The 20,410-nt window shown below is 44.1% G+C and overlaps 1 protein-coding gene across 4 annotated transcripts in view; it reads left to right on the forward strand.

Moving 5' to 3' along the window:
• The window catches only part of CTNNA2 (catenin alpha 2), a 547,409-nt gene that overhangs the window by 478,032 nt on the left and 48,967 nt on the right, over positions 1 to 20,410 (forward strand). For all 4 annotated transcript variants that reach the window (XM_028744068.2, XM_028744067.2, XM_028744069.2 and 1 more), the window contains 2 exons: positions 6,409 to 6,560; positions 14,614 to 14,727. In XM_028744068.2, the coding sequence (XP_028599901.1) occupies positions 6,409 to 6,560; positions 14,614 to 14,727 (266 nt within the window). The remainder of the gene's footprint in view (positions 1 to 6,408; positions 6,561 to 14,613; positions 14,728 to 20,410) is intronic.

A 20,410-nucleotide genomic window follows, 5' to 3' on the forward strand; every position in this document is an offset into this window, starting at 1 on the left:
GGAATTTACCGTCCTCATAGAATGAGACTTTGCCAAACACTCCAAGCTAAATAAAATGTCGTGTTTAATTCTTCATTTTCCCCATTATAATTCAGAAACGAAGGCATTCCCCCCCCCCCCCATAAAATAACTCTGTGGTCTTGATAACCAGTTGGGTCATTTTCAGTTTCAAATAATTACATTTCCATGTGGGCAGTGTTGTGTTGCCAGAGATGAATTTTTTCCTCTTTGGAAAGTGCCAGTTTGAGCAGAAAAAAATTCATTCTGAATTGATACAAATAGCTCTGAAATCTGTTGTTGCTTGTGTGCTAGTTTCCCTTCAACATGATTTGTATTCTCTTGGATTTGGGTTTTTCCATTTACCTTTGGGTGTTTCTTTTGATCATATCTATATTATTGCCATTAATAATTATATTTATCAATTTCCTCATGTGTAAGCAAGCCTCTGGATGATGTACAATGACATAAAAAGCAAAAGCAAACAATTTAAAAACACAGCAAAATACAAACTGTTCAGAATAAAACTAACCAACAGCAACAAATGGTTTGCCACCTTGGCTGCCTTTGCAGAAAGGACAAGTAGAATGATTAACTCAGTCATCACAGTCATATAAAATCCATGGTTGAATCCGACTAAGGCCTGCTACAGTCCATAGAAGATTGCAATGGGTCTCCTTTGAGTAGAGCTTAAGCCAAATGAAACTCTAAAAACTCCACTGTGAAGGCTGAGACCCACCCAGCTGGTGAAACAGACTAAAATCAACCAGTATTAAAATATCATTAAAGTGTTCTAAGAGGTGTTAAAAAGCCTGGCAGAAAAAGGAGGTTTTTCTTTTGCTACCCAAAAAACACCGTGGTAGTCGAGCCACTTTTTAGGGTCCTCATTCCACTGGCTGGTAGTTAAGAGGGGGCGTGATATAAATAGCAATATGATGGAGCACTTTCCTCGGGGTTGTAGCCCATAATAGTCCTACTCAGAGTGGACCCATTGCAAGGACTGACTGTTGCTGACTGTTGATTGGTTTCAATGAGTCTTCTCTACACTTAGTTGGCTACAACCCCATATCTTTTAATTTGTGGTGTAAAAAGTTCCAAATTATGTATATTGTCTGTTTTATACATTGTGTGCTTAAATGTCAGTTAGATCAATTTATGTGTATATATATATATATATAGTGCCAAACAGAATAAATTGGCCACATCACTGTGATCACCTGTGAGCTCCCGTTGTTTGGTCCCAGCTCCTGCCCACCTAGCAGTTCAAAAGCACGTCAAGTGCAAGTAGACAAATAGGTACCGCTCCGGCGGGAAGGTAAACGGCATTTCTGTGCGCTGCTCTGGTTCACCAGAAGCGGCTTAGTCATGCTGGCCACATGACCCGGAAGCTGTACGCTGGTTCCCTCGGCCAGTAAAGCGAGATGAGTGCCACAACCTCAGAGTCATCCGCAAGTGGACCTAATGGTCAGGGGTACCTTTACCTTTATCTTTTAAGGCTTGTAGGGTAGTGGCACCAGTGACTCAAGTCTCGGTCATTTTCCTATTTGTTTATTTTTCTTTAAATGAATTGGTAGAACACTCAGTCGCAAAGCACCCTTCTATATTATCATAAAATCAAATGTACAATTTGTTCTGTGTTTTATGGCTTTAATGATTTCATTGTACATGGCCATTGCATGTTGATGAAACTGCCATTTGTAAATACTCAAATAAAGAAACGAAGGAGGGGAATATATTCAGATTGAACCCTTTTTGGAGGGGGCGGGCGTTTCAAATGCTGGTTTTCATGCCCTGCATTGTTTCAAGTTGTTGCACTGCATAGAACGTAGAAGCATTTAAAGTGCACATTTTCCCATTCATATTTCCAGGGTGCCAGCAGAGCTCTCACGCTGCATCAAGTAAATAATCCCTTTAAAATATTCAGTGCTTTAGTCTCTTATTGCTGGGCCTTGGGCTGCAATTTCCCTGGTCTTCTGCATATGGCCGAGCTAGAAGGCCATAAAGCACATGGGGCCATAAAACATGTGGAACTTGCCCCTCCCCAACCGGTTTCTGCCCTGCTCTTTGATTTCCGTGAATCTTCAGTGCTTGGATCATAGCTGATGTTAGACCAAAAGTGCCTGTTGTAGCTGGTTGCTGTGTCTGGAGAACAGAACGTTAATGGGACCACGAGGGAAGAGAAATAATACCTGGTCCACAGTTACTATACATATTAAAACAAAACAAAAATGGAAGGGGGTATTACTCAGAATGTGAACTTACGAGATAGTTAGTTGGCTTGCTGTTTAGTGGTTGTGCACCAGTCTGATACATGCATTGAAAAACAAATGGCCCCACCCCACATTGAGAAAGGCAGCACCCCACTTTTCGGGTGTAAAAAATGTGTGTGGGGGGTGATGGTTCAGGACACTAAGGTTGAAAACAGTAGCACAACTCTAGCTTTAACCTGGAACACCAGTTTCATATATTCCTTGATGTGCTTTCTGCAAAATTCTTGCCAAAGTTTTGTGCCAGTTTGAAGTGAATTGGATGATGTTGGATGTTGGGGTGACCCCGTGATCCCCGGTTTTGAGGATCTATTGCCCAGTTTGTGGAGCGCTGCAAAATGTGGGGTTTCCGCTGCAAAACTTTTGCCACAATTTTGTGCCAGTTTGGATGGAATCAGACAACGTTGGGTTTTGGGGTCATACCCATGACCCGCATTTTGAGTGTAAATCGCTCCATTTGTGGGGTGCTACAAAATGTGGGGTTTTTGCTACAAAACGGTTGCAAAACTTTGGCACTAGTTTCGAGGAGATGAGACAACACTGGGTGTTAACTACAAACCCAGGTTTGAATGTTCAGTTACTCTGTTTGTAGGGTGCTATAAAATGCGGGGCTTTCACTATAAAATGATTACAAAATTTCGGCACCAGTTTCAAGGGGATTCCAGATACTGTATTGGGATTAATGAAGCTCATAGGCCCTATGAATTTAGGCTGACAAGCAAAAGCATGCCATTTAAACTAGGCAGCTGCTGCCCACTTCTTCTGCCCCATTAGCCAGTTTGGCTCCATCTCTCATCCCTCCATCTCTGTGTCACAGTGCAGGCCCCGTTCCCCAATGCTGCACTCAGCAAGCATTCCCCATTCTTCCTCCACTGCTTTAGTGCAGCAATTTTAAACCAACAAGGAAGAAAATTGGGAGGCATCTAAGGAAACAGGTGTGGATGCATAAGAAGCTTACAGATGAGCTGAGATTTAAGAAGGCCGTGTATAAGAGATCAAAGAAAGGAGAAATCACAAAGGGGGAGTAGACACAAGTAGTCAACATTTCAGGGGGTTGGACTATATCAACTTATGGTCTGTGTGTGTGGTTTGGGAGCTGCACAGTCAGGGAAAAATGCTGTCCAAGGTTGTAAAGACTGTGGAGAGAATAACTGGGTGCACTCTTCCCACCTTGGATCAAATCTATGCTTCCAGGTGCCATGAGATAGTGCAGGATAGTGCACACCCCAGAAATGATCTCTTTCAGCTTCTGCTTTCTGGAAGAAGGTACAGGGTTATAAAGACTAGGATTAGCCGCCTGAGAAACAGCTTCTATCCAAATGCGATTTTGGTTTTAAACACAGTGTAAGGAGTCTCTATGGGAGTATATTGTATTTTAAAAATGGGCTATCAGAGTTTTTAGGGGGCTAACCAGGTTGGAATAGCTGGGATAGCAGGCGTGTTGGTTTTGAATGTCTTATGTAGAGGGTGTTTTTTTTCAAGTTCGTTGTTCTGTATGGGACAATGACAATAAAGATTATCGTATCATATCATATTGTATCGTATCGTATCGTATCGTAGATGACCCTTGGGGTTTCTTCCACCTCTACATTTCCTTGATTCTATTAAAACTGTGCCAGCTGCAGGTAAGTACAGGAATTTGTAAAAGTGTGCCGGCCTCTCCCCGCCTCTCTTTTAGGTAGCCCCTTTCCAAAATGGCAGGTGTCGACACGCTGAGCACACAGACTAAGAAGGCAGCACTGGGAAAGATGTGCCCACTGAGGCATTATAAAGTATGTCAGCAGAGAGAGGAAGGCTGGTAAAATTAATTTCATTTTGGATAGATTAAGTCCTGTAGCAGGCTTTACTCCAGTGAGTCATGTTCGGAGCATAACATTTAATGTAAGAGCTGCTCCTGCCAAACTGTGCACAAAGCAAGTGTCTCGAATCATGCAAAGAGCTCAGTAATGTGAAAGGAGGGGGTTCAAAGTTGCTGCCACTTTGTTCTTCCAAACATAAAGGAACAGCACCCTGCCCCCAAACAACCGTATTGTCTTTTAAAGAATGCAAAGTGTGCTATGGGGGTATTTTTTCACTCCAAAAAACAATAATTGAATACACATTATCATCACTTCTAAATATGTTAGCACCATAACCTGATCATTAAGATAATGCGACTTTTGAAAAGCATTTATTAAAGAGCATATCGGGGAGGTGGGAGAGGTTCATTATGTAGGCCTCTCAGCTGCCAGCTCGGCCTGTAAAGTCTTTATACCAGCATCATTCTCATCATGGTTTTCGGGATTTTTTAAATCCCCTTTTATTGCATCCTGCACAACTTAAGTTTCTGGGGAGAGGGGGAAGTGGGCAAAAGAAGTTGGACGAATTAAGAAAGAGGAGAATGTAGAGGGAACCTGGGTGCATCTCAGAAAAAGAAGGGTCGTGGTTCAGTGGTAGAGCATCTGTTTTGCATGCAGAAAGATTCAGGTTCAATCCCCAATGGATTCAGATTCAGGTTCAATCCCCAATGGGAGAGGACCTGCCTGGAGCCCCAGAAAGTCTCTGCACAGTCATTGTGGACAACACTGGACTGCACTGGTTCCCCCACACAGAGTATACTAATGCTGGACATCAGCCCTGTGTGCAAACAAGTTCCTGTCCTTACGATCCCCATTTTCACAGGATTGTTCATTGCTATTAGCATTTCTGTGCAAGTCAGCAGAGAAGTCTTCTAAGATTTGTGTGTGTGTGTTTTCCAGCTATGAAAAAGCCAGAGCAAGGGTATATATTGCTGAAATAAATATTGAATGTGACCATTATGCATATATTCATAAACTATGTATGCACGCCCCAACCATTAATATTGGGAACTGCTCACGGATAACCATTAGCATCTTTCATGCTCTACACACTGCTGCAAATAAGAAACTGGTGGGTCTTCCGTGTACTTCTCGTGCATCAGGGTTCAGCGTTGTAAGGAACAACCGTCGTCCTTGTTCATGGCGAGCTACGCTGTGGTTTGTTAGTTAAAATTACAGTGGGCAGAAGGTTTCTTGGCTCATTTTTTCACAAATTAAGACTACTGTGTTCTGTAAGTTCAAATGGTCATTTAACAGACATGATATGGAGTAGCCAAGATGACTATTGTTCAGTTCAAAAAAAACAGCCTCTGGCCTGCCTACCTGCAGTTTTGGCTTGGCATGGTTTGTGACGGTGTACAGTAAATTGCTTTTCTTTTTTTACATGGCATGGACGTTGACAAACAGAAAACTGTAGCAGAGGTAGCAATATTAGCAGAGGTAGCAGAGGCTTGACAACCATATGTCAGGAGCGCTCTGATGGTGTTTCCTGCTTGGCAGGGGGTTGGACTCGATGGCCCTTGTGGTCTATTCCAACTCTATGATTCTATGATTACTATTACTATTATCCACCACCACATTACGTACCTTTTAACTTAACTTATTTAATTTTAGATAATAAAATTATGAACTACAGGCTGTACTGACCCAATCTAAACTAAAACAGCCACTCCCCATAACAGCCCCGTGAGGTAGTTTAGGCTGAGAGGCAATAACTGACGCAAGGTCATCCAGGGAACTTCAGCACCGAGTGGGGATTTGAACCTTGGTCTGCCAGGTCCTAGTCTGGCACTCTAACCACTACATTTCACTGTCTCCCTGAGTCAAGCCATTCTACTTACTTGGCATCTCTATGTCATTTTAAGGTTCTCAAAACACTTTGCATACATTATGTCAACACCCGTGACAACAGCCTTGACAGGGATATCGGGATTAGCACCCCCATATTACAGATTGGAGAAGTGAGGCTGAGAGAACAGTCTCACTTGACATAGGAGTTGTAGCTGTTTGAGACCAATTTTTTTTCTCTGACTTGAAGCCACGCCATCATAAGTTTGCAAGTTCTTTGTCACGTAGACTCTGTGTTGATAGAACAAGAGGTTGTTTCATTCCCGTCAGAGAACCACACACCTCTCCCCTGTTGGTGTGAAACTCTTCGGCAAAGTTCTCTGTTTCCTGATTTCTGCGGCAGCCGCTAATTCCGGGCCTGCTGGAAAGTATTGAAGCCCAAGGGCAAGAAAGGGAGGGGTGCGGAATACATGAAAGGCAGCCTGTGTTCTCACAGCTTTTCGTTTGGTTTAATCTAGTTATGCCACGTTTTGCCGAACAAGTTGAAGTCGCCATTGAAGCCCTGAGTGCGAACGTCCCACAGCCGTTTGAAGAGAACGAGTTCATAGACGCCTCCCGCTTGGTTTATGATGGAGTTCGCGACATAAGGAAAGCTGTTCTGATGATAAGGGTATGTAAAGCGCCGGGGGAAATGAAGTGGCTTGGACCTAGAGGGGACGTATCATGGCAGGCGGAAGGGATATGAGAACAATTTGGCATTCGCATGGTGCCGTCATCCGTGAGGTTCGTTGGGCGCCAGAATAAACGTGGAGCAGAGACGGCAGATTAAGTTTGTGTGTGAAATCTCTCTCACTAAAGAAAGAAAGAAAAAGGTTTAGTTCGTTTGATTCTTGCATTTGTGTTTCTTCTTCCATCACAGCTGTGTTTTGTCTTACAACAACCCTGTGAGGAAGATCAAGATGAGAGGGAATATCTTAAACCAGGAGCCTCATGACAAGATGCTCCCTTTTGTGGACTATTTAGCGAATCCAGACTTCCCTTTGCATTGTGCTTTCCAGACCTAGGTCTTTACTTTAAAGCTCCATGTCCAAGCATTGGGGTATTTTTTGTCCCAGAGCTTTCCCTGGGAAAGCCCGTGTTTTTTCGCTGAATCAGAGCAAACAGTAATCCATGGTAAACCTAATTGCCATTTGCTCTGATTCAGCGGTGAATGGCAGGTTTTCCCGGGGAAAACGACAGGACAAAAACAATAAGGCTTAGACACAGAGCTTTAAAGTCCAGGCCTCTGCTGAGTTATGGGAGCTGGCAATGAAAGATTCTTCCTGGGTGAATGTAGCTGGACAGCTTTCTGGGTTCTTTCTAACCATACTGTCTTACAAATGATACTCACAGCCATGCAATTGTATTTTACCAGATTTACTCAAACACATCAGGCCCATTCTAAATGTTGGTCGTGATTGGGATCCTCTTATTTACCCGTGGACAAAATTATACCAAAAAAGTAGATAAGAGGAGAGAGGTTTAAGGGAGGTCTGGAAATGGTGAATCTACAGTTTAGCCAAGATCAGATTTATTATTTATTTGCTTGCTTGCTTGCTTGTTCATTTATATCCTGTCTTTCCCCCTGACTGGGACTCAAGGTGGCTTGCACAAATTAAAACAACACAAATAAAATGCAAAAAGCTAAAAGCATATCATAGAATCAGAAGAGGAGGAGAGCCAGTCTAGTCTAAATACTGATCAGCATTTGAAAGCCAAACATGTGCAACATCCCCCCCCCTTTTATGCACACACCCTTCTTTGGTGTAGAAATTGCACATTTCAATATCTGGTTTTACTATAGTTCAATTGTGTAATGAAGATTAGAACCAATTGTGTCTGTTTGATGTACGTATGCAGCTCGGGGTATGAGATAGGTGTTCTTAATATCTAAATGAATAAATAAATTAACTTGCTGCTCCACTGAACCTCCACAGGGATGGTTTTCAGTGCCTATTCAAGTAAGGAAACTGTCATTTCAACGTTGACTAACCAGTTGATTTGATTTTATCAGGCATTCCTTTCCCCTCTCCTTAATAAACGATAAACAGCGTAATAAGTGAGGGAAGGGTTTTACATGTGGCTTTCTAATGTTGGCCTTACAAGCTTGATAAAAATCCTGAACGCTCCTTCGAAGCCAAAGCAAGTTGTGTCATCTTAGAGCAGTAGTGGAGAACTGGGCCCATTGGGTGGGATCCTTATCCCTGCAGGTCACATTTGACGGTGGGTAGGGTTGCTGTCAATCCCCTGATGTCACAATGTCAGGAGCCCCATTTTCACCCTTCCGGTGCTTTGAGACCCCGACTATGAGCTCAGAGCAGGGGGAGACAACCTGCTGCTCTCCAGATGTTGTCAGACTTAACAACTTCCATCATTCCTGACCACTGGCCAGGCTGCCTGGGGCTAATGGGAGTTACAGTCCAACAAACTCTGGATGGCCCCATGTTGACTATCCCTCACAGGTAATATGGTTGTGTGTGCCTCTTATACTTCTAAATCCCATGGTCCAGCGTTTCAGAGAATGGAGCATACACAATTAGAAGTCACTAAACTGGCGCTCAGATCTAATATCAAGATATAGAGACATAAAGGTAAAGGTAAAGGGACCCCTGACCATTAGGTCCAGTCGTGGCCAACTCTGGGGTTGCGGCACTCATCTTGCTTTATTGGCCGAGGGAGCCGGCGTACAGCTTCCGGGTCATGTGGCCAGCCTGACTAAGCCGCTTCTGGCGAACCAGAGTAGCGCATGGAAATGCTGCTTACCTTCCCGCCAGAGTGGTACCTATTTATCTACTTGCACTTTGACGTGCTTTTGAACTGCTAGGTTGGCAGGAGCAGGGACCGAGCAACGGGAGCTCACCTCGCCGTGGGGATTCGAACCGCTGACCTTCTGATCAGCAAGTCCTAGGCTCTGTAGTTTAAACCACAGCGCCACCCGCATCCCTTATATAGAGACATAGATATAGATAAAAACACAGGGCTGGCCCTCTCATGAGGAAGATGAGGTGACCGCTTCAGGCAGCAGGCTCCACAAGGGCAGCAGATGAATGAATCACATCGCCCGCTGCTGCTGCAGTGGCACCAACAGCTGTGGCTCACTCTTTGTGGCTCACCTCCTTGGCAGCCCCTGGCCGCATGCAACGGGTACAGTGGCCTTTTGGCTAATAGTGGCACTGCTGGTCTTCTCCCACCCTTGTTTCCACTGTAGATCTTTATTCCCCCTTTGTTCCTCATGAAGATCTTCACTCGCCCCTTCTTCCCAGGTGGGGAGAGCACCATTTTGCAATTCATCTCAGGTGCCAAAATGTCTTGGGCAGCTCTTTACATACATATAGATACTTAAATAGACACAAATTCTTAGATAGGAACATAGATATATTCTGAGCTATTCGTTCAGGCACTGTAAGTCTCATGTTTCCCTCTCGTTGTGCCTCTTTAGACTTTTTCTGAAAACCTGCACATTGAAATGATTTGTAATCTCATCAGGCTGTCTGTCAGAGGCATTCATTGTCCCGCAGTAATTGTTCAGGGTACACATCACGGAACAAAGAAAATTATCTGAGATATTTGTCTCATGGCATGTAGGAAATAAAGCCTCTTTTTACAAAACTAGATGAAGGGTTCTCCCTCCCCACAACTTTAATAAATGTGTGGGGGGTTGAACCTTGCCTCCGTTTTGCTACATTTCAGTGATCTGTGGAAGTGAATTGGAAGAGTAAAGAAATAATAATATTCTCTTATGGGGCTTGGGAATCCATTCCCTACTGAACATTGCAGGGTGGAATACTTCCAATGTCATACATTTAGTTGGTAGATTTCAGCCGTTGAATTTGAAATGGAAAGTAATAGGCTAACTGCAAGGCTTCTTCCATCACTCCATAGGCATCCTGGTACATATTCTTTTGTCACACTAACTCGTGGTGTTTCCCCTGAATGTTGTTATAATGAAACCGGCTGGAAAAAAGCTCAAGACTACACACACGCACAGAGAGAGAGAGAGAATTTTCTCCACTCCTTTGTCTCATTTTTCAATTGTCCGAAAGTCAAGCGATTGTGCTGGATGACTCTCCTGCTGTCCCCTGGCAATGCTTTTCTGTTTCTTAGATTTGATCACTGAAACTCAGGGAGCGCAATCCATTTGAACAGTGACATGGACTCCGAATGATGTGTGTGTGTTTTAGTACACCCTTCATCATGCTTCCTTTCTTGAGCAGAATCCTGCACAGTTTTTTTATAGCATGCAGTGAAGATGGCTGGAGACTTTTCACCTTAGTCCACTGGAGCAGGCTGCTTTCTACTGAGTCCGATCTCTGGTCCTTCCAGCTCAGTATTCTATGCACACATTGGCAGTGGCTCCCTGGGGTTCCAGGCAGGGGTATCTCACAGCCCTACCTGAAGATGATGGAGGTTGAACTTGAGAGCTTCTGCATGGAAGGCAGAGGCGCTACTACTGAGCTATGGCCCTTCTCTACTGCTTCCCACTCCACTCCAGTAAAGCCAGAAGGGACGAATCATGTGGGAGGACCAAGAAAATGCAGAAAGAGCCACCCTAGCATCAGCCTCACGTCGCTTTTTCGATGCTCGTCACATGATGCTGCTCATGTAAATTGGTCTCTCCTAAATGCTTCCTTCATTCCTAATGAGACCGCAACTGGTTCACTTATAGGTCCACTGGAGCACCATCAAAGAACACATTGTAGCTTCAGATGCCGCAGCCCAAGGCTGCAGATGGGATGCTGGCAGTAGTGCGAGTGACAACATGCCCACTTGATCCCTGCCCCTCCCAGCTGACAAAATCTATTAGGAGATGACTGACTGGGTGGGTTCAGAAGGTGGTTAATGCCCCAATAGGGGATGGAGTTATGCTCACCACCATGTAAGAGGTGATGGTGTGGCTCCTCTTGAAGAAGCCCTCCCTGGATCCAGAGGTTTTAGAAAACTCTTGTCCAGTCTCTCATATTCCATTCCAAGGTGATTAAGAGAATGGAGCAAGTGAGCTGCAGGTAAGCTTGGAGGAAGCAGACTATCTAAATCCATTCTAGTCTAGTAACAGGACTGGATTTTGCACCTAAACAGTCTTGGCTGCCTTGATGGATGTCCTTTATTGGGAGAGAGACAACGGGAGTCTGACCCTGTTGGTTCTCCTGGACCTCTCAGTGTCTGTCAACCATAGTCTCCTGCTAGGAGCTACTTATTGAGATGGGAGTTGGGGATACAGTATTACAGTGGTTCTCTTCCTGTCTGCAGGAACACTATCAGTAAGCAATGCTAGGATACAGGCGCTTGCCCCTTCATTTTTTAGTTGTGGGGTCCCACAACTGTCCATTCTGTCTCCTAAACTATGCAACATTATATGGGACCATTGGGAGCTGTTGCTCGAGGATTTGGAGAACAGCACCATCACTATGCTAATGACAACCACTTCAGTATCTCCATTCCATCTCAATCAAGAGACGATATGCAAGTGGAAGGAATTATGGGTTGGATGTGGGCCAAAAAACTGAGCTGAATCCTGATAAGTCAGAGATGCTGTGGGTGAGTTCTCTGTGGGTCTAGGAATTAGGTGTACAACCTGTTCTCGGAGGGGTTACACTTCCCCTGAAGGAACAGGTTCGTCGTCTAGGAGTGCTCCTGGCTTCCAACTTGTCTCTGGAGTCTCAGGTGGCTTCTTCAACCAGGAGTGATTATGGCATTCATCTCAAAGAAGCATGAGGCCAGGCTTTCCCAGTCCAAATAGCAACAGTTTTGAAATAAGCAACTCTTGTAGTAGCTTTCAGCAGGCAAATAGTGTTTTACTTATAGGCTGAACCAAGAACTTGTTGATGCCTGTGAAAAGGAAAGTAGGAAGTGCAAAAAGATCAGCCAGATGTATAAAAAGATTAAGTCCTTAATAGACCAGGGAAAGGCCTAATCCTTACAGTAGCTTCCATGTCAGACTTGCCTCCTAATATAAATATCATTGCTAATGACCAGATGCTCTGTTGCTAGTTAACATTCCACATCTATCCATTGTAAAATGCTCTCCATCTTAGTAAACTCTGCAGAAACGGTTGGTGCAAATTAAATACTCAAATCAACAGGGTATTTCAGCGGAGGATCATTTTTTTATATTCAACCCCCCCCCCCCCCCCAAATGAGTCCACAGAATGACTGTAGCAAGAGAGCCTATCCATATTTCCATATTCACGTTGGCATTATCAGGGTGCAAAAAAGAAAGTTTTCCCCTCCTGCAAAAAAAATTACCCAATCACCCCAATATTTCTTGTTTCACTCCTGTTCGTGGTCCTTCTGAGTATCAGATTTGGCTACAAGACAAAAGGTAGCCCCATCAGAGTGAGGGCAACCCTTCCTTCCCTCGCTCTGAATGGGAGAACATTTTTGTTGACATCATCACTGAAACAGGGTGTGTATTTGGCCTATCCAGCAGATTTGGCTGAACCCCAAAGTGATTCAGGCAGATCTAGGCTCTGGCTGACTTGGGTGGAGACAGCCCTGGATAACCGCAAGCCAGGTTGGGCCTCCCAGAGTCATCAGGGGCTGTTGGGATGGGGCAACAGGCGGGGAAAAGGAGACTTAGCTATGCACAGTTGTCCCAAGCAGAGGAACACACACGCACACAGAAAAAGTGAGCAGGATCAAATCTTCTGCTCACCAGCCGGGTGCAATCCTGTGGGTTTTAGGGGTCTGCTTCACCAGCATGTTTCTCATGCTGAACATGCTGGAAGCAGACCCCAGCAGGGCTGGATCCTTCTCTCACCAGCTGGTGGGCAGAAAATTCAATCTTGCTGGCTGTGGAGGTCCCTTAGTCCCTTAGTCACTACACAACACAAGTTCATCCCATGAATTTCCAACAAGACGGAATCCTATGAATTTGTGACCTGGCAGAGGCCTGAGGGAGGGTGTCTGTCATTGTTAATTGTTGTTTGGTTGCAACATGGGTGACAAACAGAGGCTTCTCCCCGGCTGTCCCTGTACTACAGGCAATCGATGTTGCTTGTGCCTGCAGAAGACAACCATGGAAAAGTGCGGGAGCATTGCAGCAGTGTCAGGGGTTCACTATTTATTTGAATTATGCAGGCCTTTGGTCTCCAGCAGTCACTGTTGGACCCCCTCAGGTACAGGGGCGCAGCCTGCCTCCATAGGGGGAGGGATCAATGAGTATGTTTCAGATAAGAGAGAATGACTCTCCCCTTCTTGCTAGGATAAGGTTACCTTGGCTGTTTTCTTCTTATGTGTGCAGAACTCCTGCTGATTTCACGTGGGAGTTAAAGGGAGAACGGCAAGAATAGCAGAGCACAGTCTCGCATTGGGGGAAAGGGGTGTTTGTCCTCTCGTGCACTTTGAAAACAGCATAAAGCTATCTTAGCAATCGAGAGAGCTTCCTGGCTTTTATTTTTGGCCCTGATATCCTGTGGCTTGACATGCCTTTGACACAGCACACACACACTGGAACAGGCACCATGAAAGAAATGCCATTGCCTTATTCCATCTTGCCGGGGCCCTTTTTAAGGCAGAGGGCATCTGCAGCCCTGAAACCCTAAAAATGTTCTAGGGTGTGTGGAGGAGGGAAAACTTGACAAGAACATCGACTTGACATCGTTCAACCTGGACACTGAGGTCCAGCTCCGAGGGCCTTCTGGTGGTTCCCTTCCTGCGAGAAGCGAAGTTACAGGGAACCAAGCAGAGGGCCTTCTCGGTAGTGACGCCCGCCCTGTGGAACGCCCTCCCATCAGATGTCAAGGAAATAAACAACGATCTGACTTTTAGAAGATGTCTGAAGGTGTTCAGGGAAGGTTTTAATGACTGGTGTTTTAATGTATTTTAAATCTTCTGTTGGAAGCTGCCCAGAGTGGCTGGTGAAACCCAGCCAGAAGGGCAAGGAAAGAATGAATAAATAAATAAATAACCCAAGGAGGATTCCCATTTCCTTCACCTGTACTGACCTGGGGATGTTGCACATCTTGTCAGCCACCTCCTGCTGCAAAGTCCCTTGCATCACCATAGAATAATAGAATTGCAGAGTTGGAAGGGACATCTAGTTCAACCTCTGCTTAAAAACCTCCAGTGAAGTCCACAATCTCCCGGGGGAGTCCGTTCCACTGTCGAACAGCTCTTGATCTGCCTAGTAAAATAAATGAACAAATTACACTTCAGAATGTGTCCAGTTTAAATTTCTCTTTTCTTTTCAAGTTCTTAGCTCAAGGTGCCTCCTTAATCTCTTGAAAGATTTTTGCAATCAGTTTGGTGTGATAATATTATTGGGTCTTCCTTTTCCAAAACCAATTATTTTGAAATATCGTGTTCGGTGCGGCGGGACGATGGGACACAGGTCCAGTGGGTGTTAGTCTGCAAAATGTATGTTCACCCCGTTAAAAGAAAATCACAGCAAGGTGATGAGGAATGCCAGTTGTAAAAGAACAGGGTTGGAACAGCTTCATTTTCTTTCTTTCTTTCTTTCTTTCTTTCTTTCTTTCTTTCTTTCTTTCTTTCTTTCTTTCTTTCTTGACAATTCAATTTGGGTTTCTGCCTGCCTTTGCAGACAAGTTAATTTAAAATAAGGGGGGGACAGTGTTCTTTGGGCAGGTAGTTGATGAAATAGAGTTTTTGTTGGTTGGGGTTTGTTGGTATCCTTTGTAAGCCTGCCACCTCTTCTCGTCTATTTCTTGCTCTATTTTTAAATCCAGACTCCCGAAGAGCTAGAGGATGATTCTGACTTTGAGCAGGAAGATTACGATGTTCGCAGCCGGACGAGTGTTCAGACTGAAGACGATCAGCTTATCGCCGGCCAGAGTGCAAGGGTGAGTGTAAAATCTGTGCAACACATTAACACAGCTTCAGATTCCTCAGGGAACGTGTGCTCTCTCGCAAGCTGAAAAGTCTTAACGTGACTGAAGACAGCAGAGTATCAGTTTGGGTTCCCTAGCATCTGAAATTATTTATGACACAGGCGTTCAGTTGACTCGAGAAGTTTATTGGAAAAGAAAAGTTTCACAGAGCTTACGCGATGCTTGCTTCCCCCATGATGAAGGTTTACACCAGGAACGAAGGAATCTCGCTTCCAGCACTGAATGAAGTGCAACTGTTCAGAGGGCCAAGATTTCCTATACCCTTAGAGCAAGATTCTAGATGTCATGGAGAAAAAAGTCACAGAGCTGTCATATGTTTGCTCTCTATCGTGACCATCCTAGATTTGGGCTTCTTGGGCTATATTTGGCACATTTCAATGTTTTATTTGTTTTCAGGAACAAATGTGTATGTGGTGGGGGAGAGCTTTACAGTGATAGTGTGTCACTACTTCACATCCTTTATACTGCTGGAAGGTTGCAGTTGATCACAGGTTTCCATTGCATGTTGCATATATAAGATCAGAAGAAAAACCCTCCTACCTGGGTGAGTCAAAAGCTCCATCTAGTCCTGTTCTCACAGCAGCCAATCAGATGCCTGTAGGGAAGGCCACAAACAGGAAGAAAGCACAATATCTCTCTCCCCAGTCATGATCCCCAGGGCATACTGCCTCCAACACTTGCAAACATGTTGTCATAGGAGGATGACTTTGGAGGGGGGGTGCCAGGGGCTGGGCTGAGGAGGAGGAATGGTGGAGACCACCTCCCCATCCTGACCCTTCCAGGGAGGAGGAAGAGGAAGACAGTATAGATTTACAACAGTGGTTTGCGAGAGGTCACAGCTCAGAGGCAGATGAGGGGGAAAGTTGGGAAATCATGGGAGAGGAGGAGCAGGCAGAGTCGGAGCAGCAGCTGGCTGACACATTGTCACTAGAAAGTATTCCAGACCCTCCATCTCCCAGAATCCAGTGGGCCTTGAAAGTAGGAGAGCAAAGAGCTCAAAGACAGAGGGCATGTAGCAGCACCCATAGAGGAGGTGATGATGATGATAAATGAGGAAGTGGGAGAGACTTTTGTGTGCGTGTGTGGAGATTCACCCAGGACAACACCATTATCCAAGATGATGGGTTCTATGGCTTCTCTCTGTAAAGTCTGAAATGAAAAAGGCCTGTAAGAAAAGTTTACTTGTCTTTATACTTTCCTGGGCAACCAACCGGGAGCCGCTGACAGCATCCTGACACATGTGCAAATGTTGTATGTGTGGTTTTTCTTACCTAGAGGTAGAAGATCAAGAGTTGTAATGAGATGCCCTGATTCTGCCCTTCACTGCGTTTCTTTGGAATGCGCTGATGCTGTGAGCATTCAGGAAATGAATATTTTTTAAAACCACTGAGGACACACAGTGTGTGCCACACTCCGCGAAGTTGTCCATTAGTCATGGTTTCCAGTCTGTTAATTTGTCTTGGAGAACTCTTGCACGTTGCTGAGTCGTCTCTGCAAATCTAATTGCAGCGGAAGACGCTCGTTACTGAATCAGGGCAATTCTGCCAGGGTAATTGTTTCATGATAAAGCGAAGATGCTGTCCCAGGTGACCTTAACTTATGCAAGGAGACTGCCGATTAAGTTGACAAGTGACCCCGGCAGACGGAGATGCTTGAAAAGTGAGGCTCGTTGAACCCTCGGGGTATTTCCACTCTTGGATTAATGGTTTACCTTTTGCTAAGTAGCCTGCAACAGCTGAGATAAGAAACTGTGTTATTCTAGGCCAGAATCCAGAGGCAGACACTATCCAGAAGTATGAAAATGCAGCTCTGTTGATGAGTTTTTCCATCGTTAGTTCTGCTTACTGCTTCCAGAAGAGAAAATTTAGGAGAGATATAATATCAAGACGAAGGGTTAATGCCAGGCAAGATACTTGATTGTGCCTGTTGTGCTAATCCCCTTGCTTGCCAACCAAAAAAACCACTTGCTGATTATTTGAATGGCTGAAGAGTTCTCAAAAAGCAGAATCTGGCTCCAGATTTTGATTTTTGGTTGGTCACTAAGGCTGCGTACACACAGACAGCATTTAAAGTATGCTTCTTCCACAAAGGATGCTGGGAGCTGCAACTGACTTCCCACAGAGCTGCAGTTCCCAGCACCCTTAACAACTTCAGCTCCCAGGATTCTTTAACATGCTTTAAATGTGCTTCAAATGGGTGGTGTGTATGCAACTCCAGCGCTGTGAAACCAATGTGTTCTAAAGGACTGCCCTCGATGCACCAAGCAATAATCAAAATGTGTGCTACAGCACCCAAGACTTTCAGCTGGGCTGATGGGTCTAATCTCTGTGGATCAGGCCCTGGTCTGTATGGCCTTAGGCTAGCCTTTGCCAACCTAGGGCATTCCAGATGTTTTGGACTACAGCTCCTATCAGCTGTCTTGGCTGGGGCTAATAGGAGTTGTAGTCCAAAACATCTGGAGCATTCCAGATCAGTGAAGACTGCCTTAAAGGACCCCTGACAGTTAAGTCCAGTCACGAATGAATCGGGGGTTGTGGAGCTCATCTCGCTTTACTGGCTGAGGGAGCCGACGTTTGTCCGCAGACAGTTTTTCCATGTCATGTGGCCAGCATGACTAAGCCGCTTCTGGCAAAACCAGAACAATGCACAGAAAACCATTTACCTTCCCGCCAAAGCAGTACCTATTTATCTACTTGCACTTTGACGTGCTTTCGAACTGCTAGGTTGGCAGGAGCTGGGACCGAACAATGGGAGCTCTCCCCGTTACGTGGATTCGAACTGCCGACCTTCCGATCAGCAAGCCCAAGGTTCAGTGGTTTACATCACAGTGCCACCCACATCCATTCCGTATTGAAATGACAGTTACATTTCTCTATGAGAGCATCAGAAATTGACACAAAGGCTTTTGCAGCATTCCCATATATAGAGTTTGTTCATAATCCCAGTCCCATTTGCCATTAGCAAAGTAATTACATCAGATAACATATTCCGTGTTAATAGAATTGCTAACCATGACCTCCAAGTAACTGCCAATAATGCTGCCTTCACAATACTACGCAGGTGCTGCTGCAAACAGACTCAATTTCTGTGCCAAAAAGCTAGATTTTGATAAAACTACATGTTAGGCAGTATTTGCATGTATTTCTTCATTTTCTTTCCCCTCCCCCATGCTTTATTTTCCATAATTGCATCTACACAGCAAGAACGTATCATTACTGTTATCTGTAAATACCGCTCATCAAAACAAAAATCCAATTAAAGGATACAAGTCTTCTAACAATAAATTTTGTACATAAACTTTGACTTCCCGTCCTTACAAAAAAAAAAAAATTCCACTAGATCAGAATGGTTACTGAAGATGGTAGAATATGCTGAATTAGACAATCTTTCGGAAAAGATCAAAGATAGGCCCAAGCAGGTGTTCATTTCAAATTGGGAATCTCTTAAGAGATATTTAAAGGAAAATTGTTGCAATTTTAACTTGGTTGCAGCTTTTGAGTAGTCTCTGCAAACAAGCCAAGTTGAAGGGAAAATATATATACATATATGAGTATTAACTTTTATTATCAAATATGCTGATAAGTTGTGCAATAGGTTTACTTAAGTGTTTCTTCATTTTCAATAATCTACTTTTACTATTCAAGGGGAAGACAAGGAAAACCCTAAACTATCAAAACTTCCTTCCAAGCCTCATGTTCTTTTTCTTATTTATTTGTTTTTAAAAATAAAAAGAAATGAAATGAAATGGGAGACTCCCAAGTTGCAGGACTCTTCACCCCCAAACTAATACCTTCATGTTTGTGCAGAGCTGTTGTAGAGCGCATGCAAAAGTGTCCTTGGCTGTGTAAAGCTGGAGGCTACTTGTGGCTATAATACCACTCCACAGAAGCTGTTAGCCTTTTAATAGCTCAGTGTTTTATCTTTTATTAGAAATATATAAAACAGAATATGCATGCCTTGCTGCAGCTCCTACAGAAAAAAAGCACTTTTCTTTTTCCTTCTAAGGAAAAAGCGCTTTAATAAAAGGCACAGGGGTGTCAAGGTTAGTGTGTCAGCTAAGTTGGGAACAATGCCACATATCAGTAACAGAGAAGGGGTTCTGCAAGTCTCTATATGTATACACATCCAGGTATTTATCATCTTGCAGTACGGAACAGCATCACACACATAAAAGAAGCTCGTTTTTCCCCTTTCAGATACAGAGTGCGGGCTCAATTTCTTTACCGTTTTTTCTTTTAATGGTAGAAGCTTTTGCACACTAACATTTCAGACTGCTGAGTTACATTGATAAGGCCTAATTAAAACCCAGGCATTGAATTCTAATTTGATTAACTTGCCAATTTTCTCCATTTTTTTTTATCTCCTGCTTCTAGATAACCTTTTTTAATCCTGGTTTCGGAAAAGGTCAATTATGAATTTTTTAAAAGCCAAGAGCACTTTAAGAATACGTAGAGGGAGACTACGGCTGATTGGAAGTGACATAAACAAGAAAAACTGTAATGACACTTAAATATATGTCACACCCCATTAAATGTGCAACGCAACTTGGTAGAACCCCTGGAGCCAAACAGTATCTCAGCCTGGAAATCATTGCTGAAAGTGCCTATTTGATCTTCAAAAGCAATTATTATAATTCTACTGTTCTGTGTTGCAACTTAGTTGCTGGTTTCTTTGGGAAGTTGAAGTAAGCTAGAATCCACCAGTCCAGGACCAGCATCATCGGTATATTTCATCGGAGAGGCGGTATATTTATTTATTCGTTTCATAAAAATTATATACCACTTGATTGTTTTTAAAAAAATAAAAAACCCTTAAAGCTGTTTACAAATGATAAAAAGTAAAATCAAGAAGAAGACAAAATACATACAAATGTTAAAATACAGATTAAAATCACCTCAGGTTTCTAAGAATCTGGGTAGGCTTGTCTAAACAGGAATGTTTTTAGGTAAAGGGACCCCTGACCATTAGGTCCAGTCGTGACCAATGCTGGGGTTGCGGCGCTCATCTCGCTTTGCTTGCCGAGGTAGCCAGCGTACAGCTTCTGGGTCATGTGGCCAGCATGACTAAGCCGCTTCTGGCGAACAAAAGTAGTGCACGGAAACGCCATTTACCTTCCCGCCAGAGCGGTACCTATTTATCTACTTGCACTTCATGCTTTCAGACTGCTAGGTGGACGGGAGCTCACCCCGTCGCAGGGATTCGAACCACTGACCTTTGCCTTGGATGCAGAACATGTTTCGCTTCCTATTGAGTGTGTTCCATTTGGAAATTGAGTTCCCCCTCTGCTATTGGAAACCACGCCTTGGTTTAAGAACACTTTGGTTTAAGAACGGACTTCTGGAATGGATTAAGTTTGTAAACCAAGGTACCGCTGTACAGTGAAGGCACTTGCTTGATTTCAAAAGGCGTTTCAAAGGGTAGAAACTACTACACTAAATGACCGAGTTCTTACAAATGTGGAACAGGTATTATGTGGCACCTGTCGCAGTGCCAGTTCTGCTGATCAAAGCAGTTGAGTGGGAACATGCAGAGTAAGACGATCTCGTAGGTAAACTGGTCCCAAGCTGCTTGCCAAAGCCTGTTGCCTCTTCAGCATCTAACCATTCCTCCTCTCCTCTTCTGACCTGTCCTCAGT

This window comes from Podarcis muralis, chromosome 9, assembly GCF_964188315.1.
Source record: "Podarcis muralis chromosome 9, rPodMur119.hap1.1, whole genome shotgun sequence".
NCBI lineage: Eukaryota > Metazoa > Chordata > Lepidosauria > Squamata > Lacertidae > Podarcis > Podarcis muralis.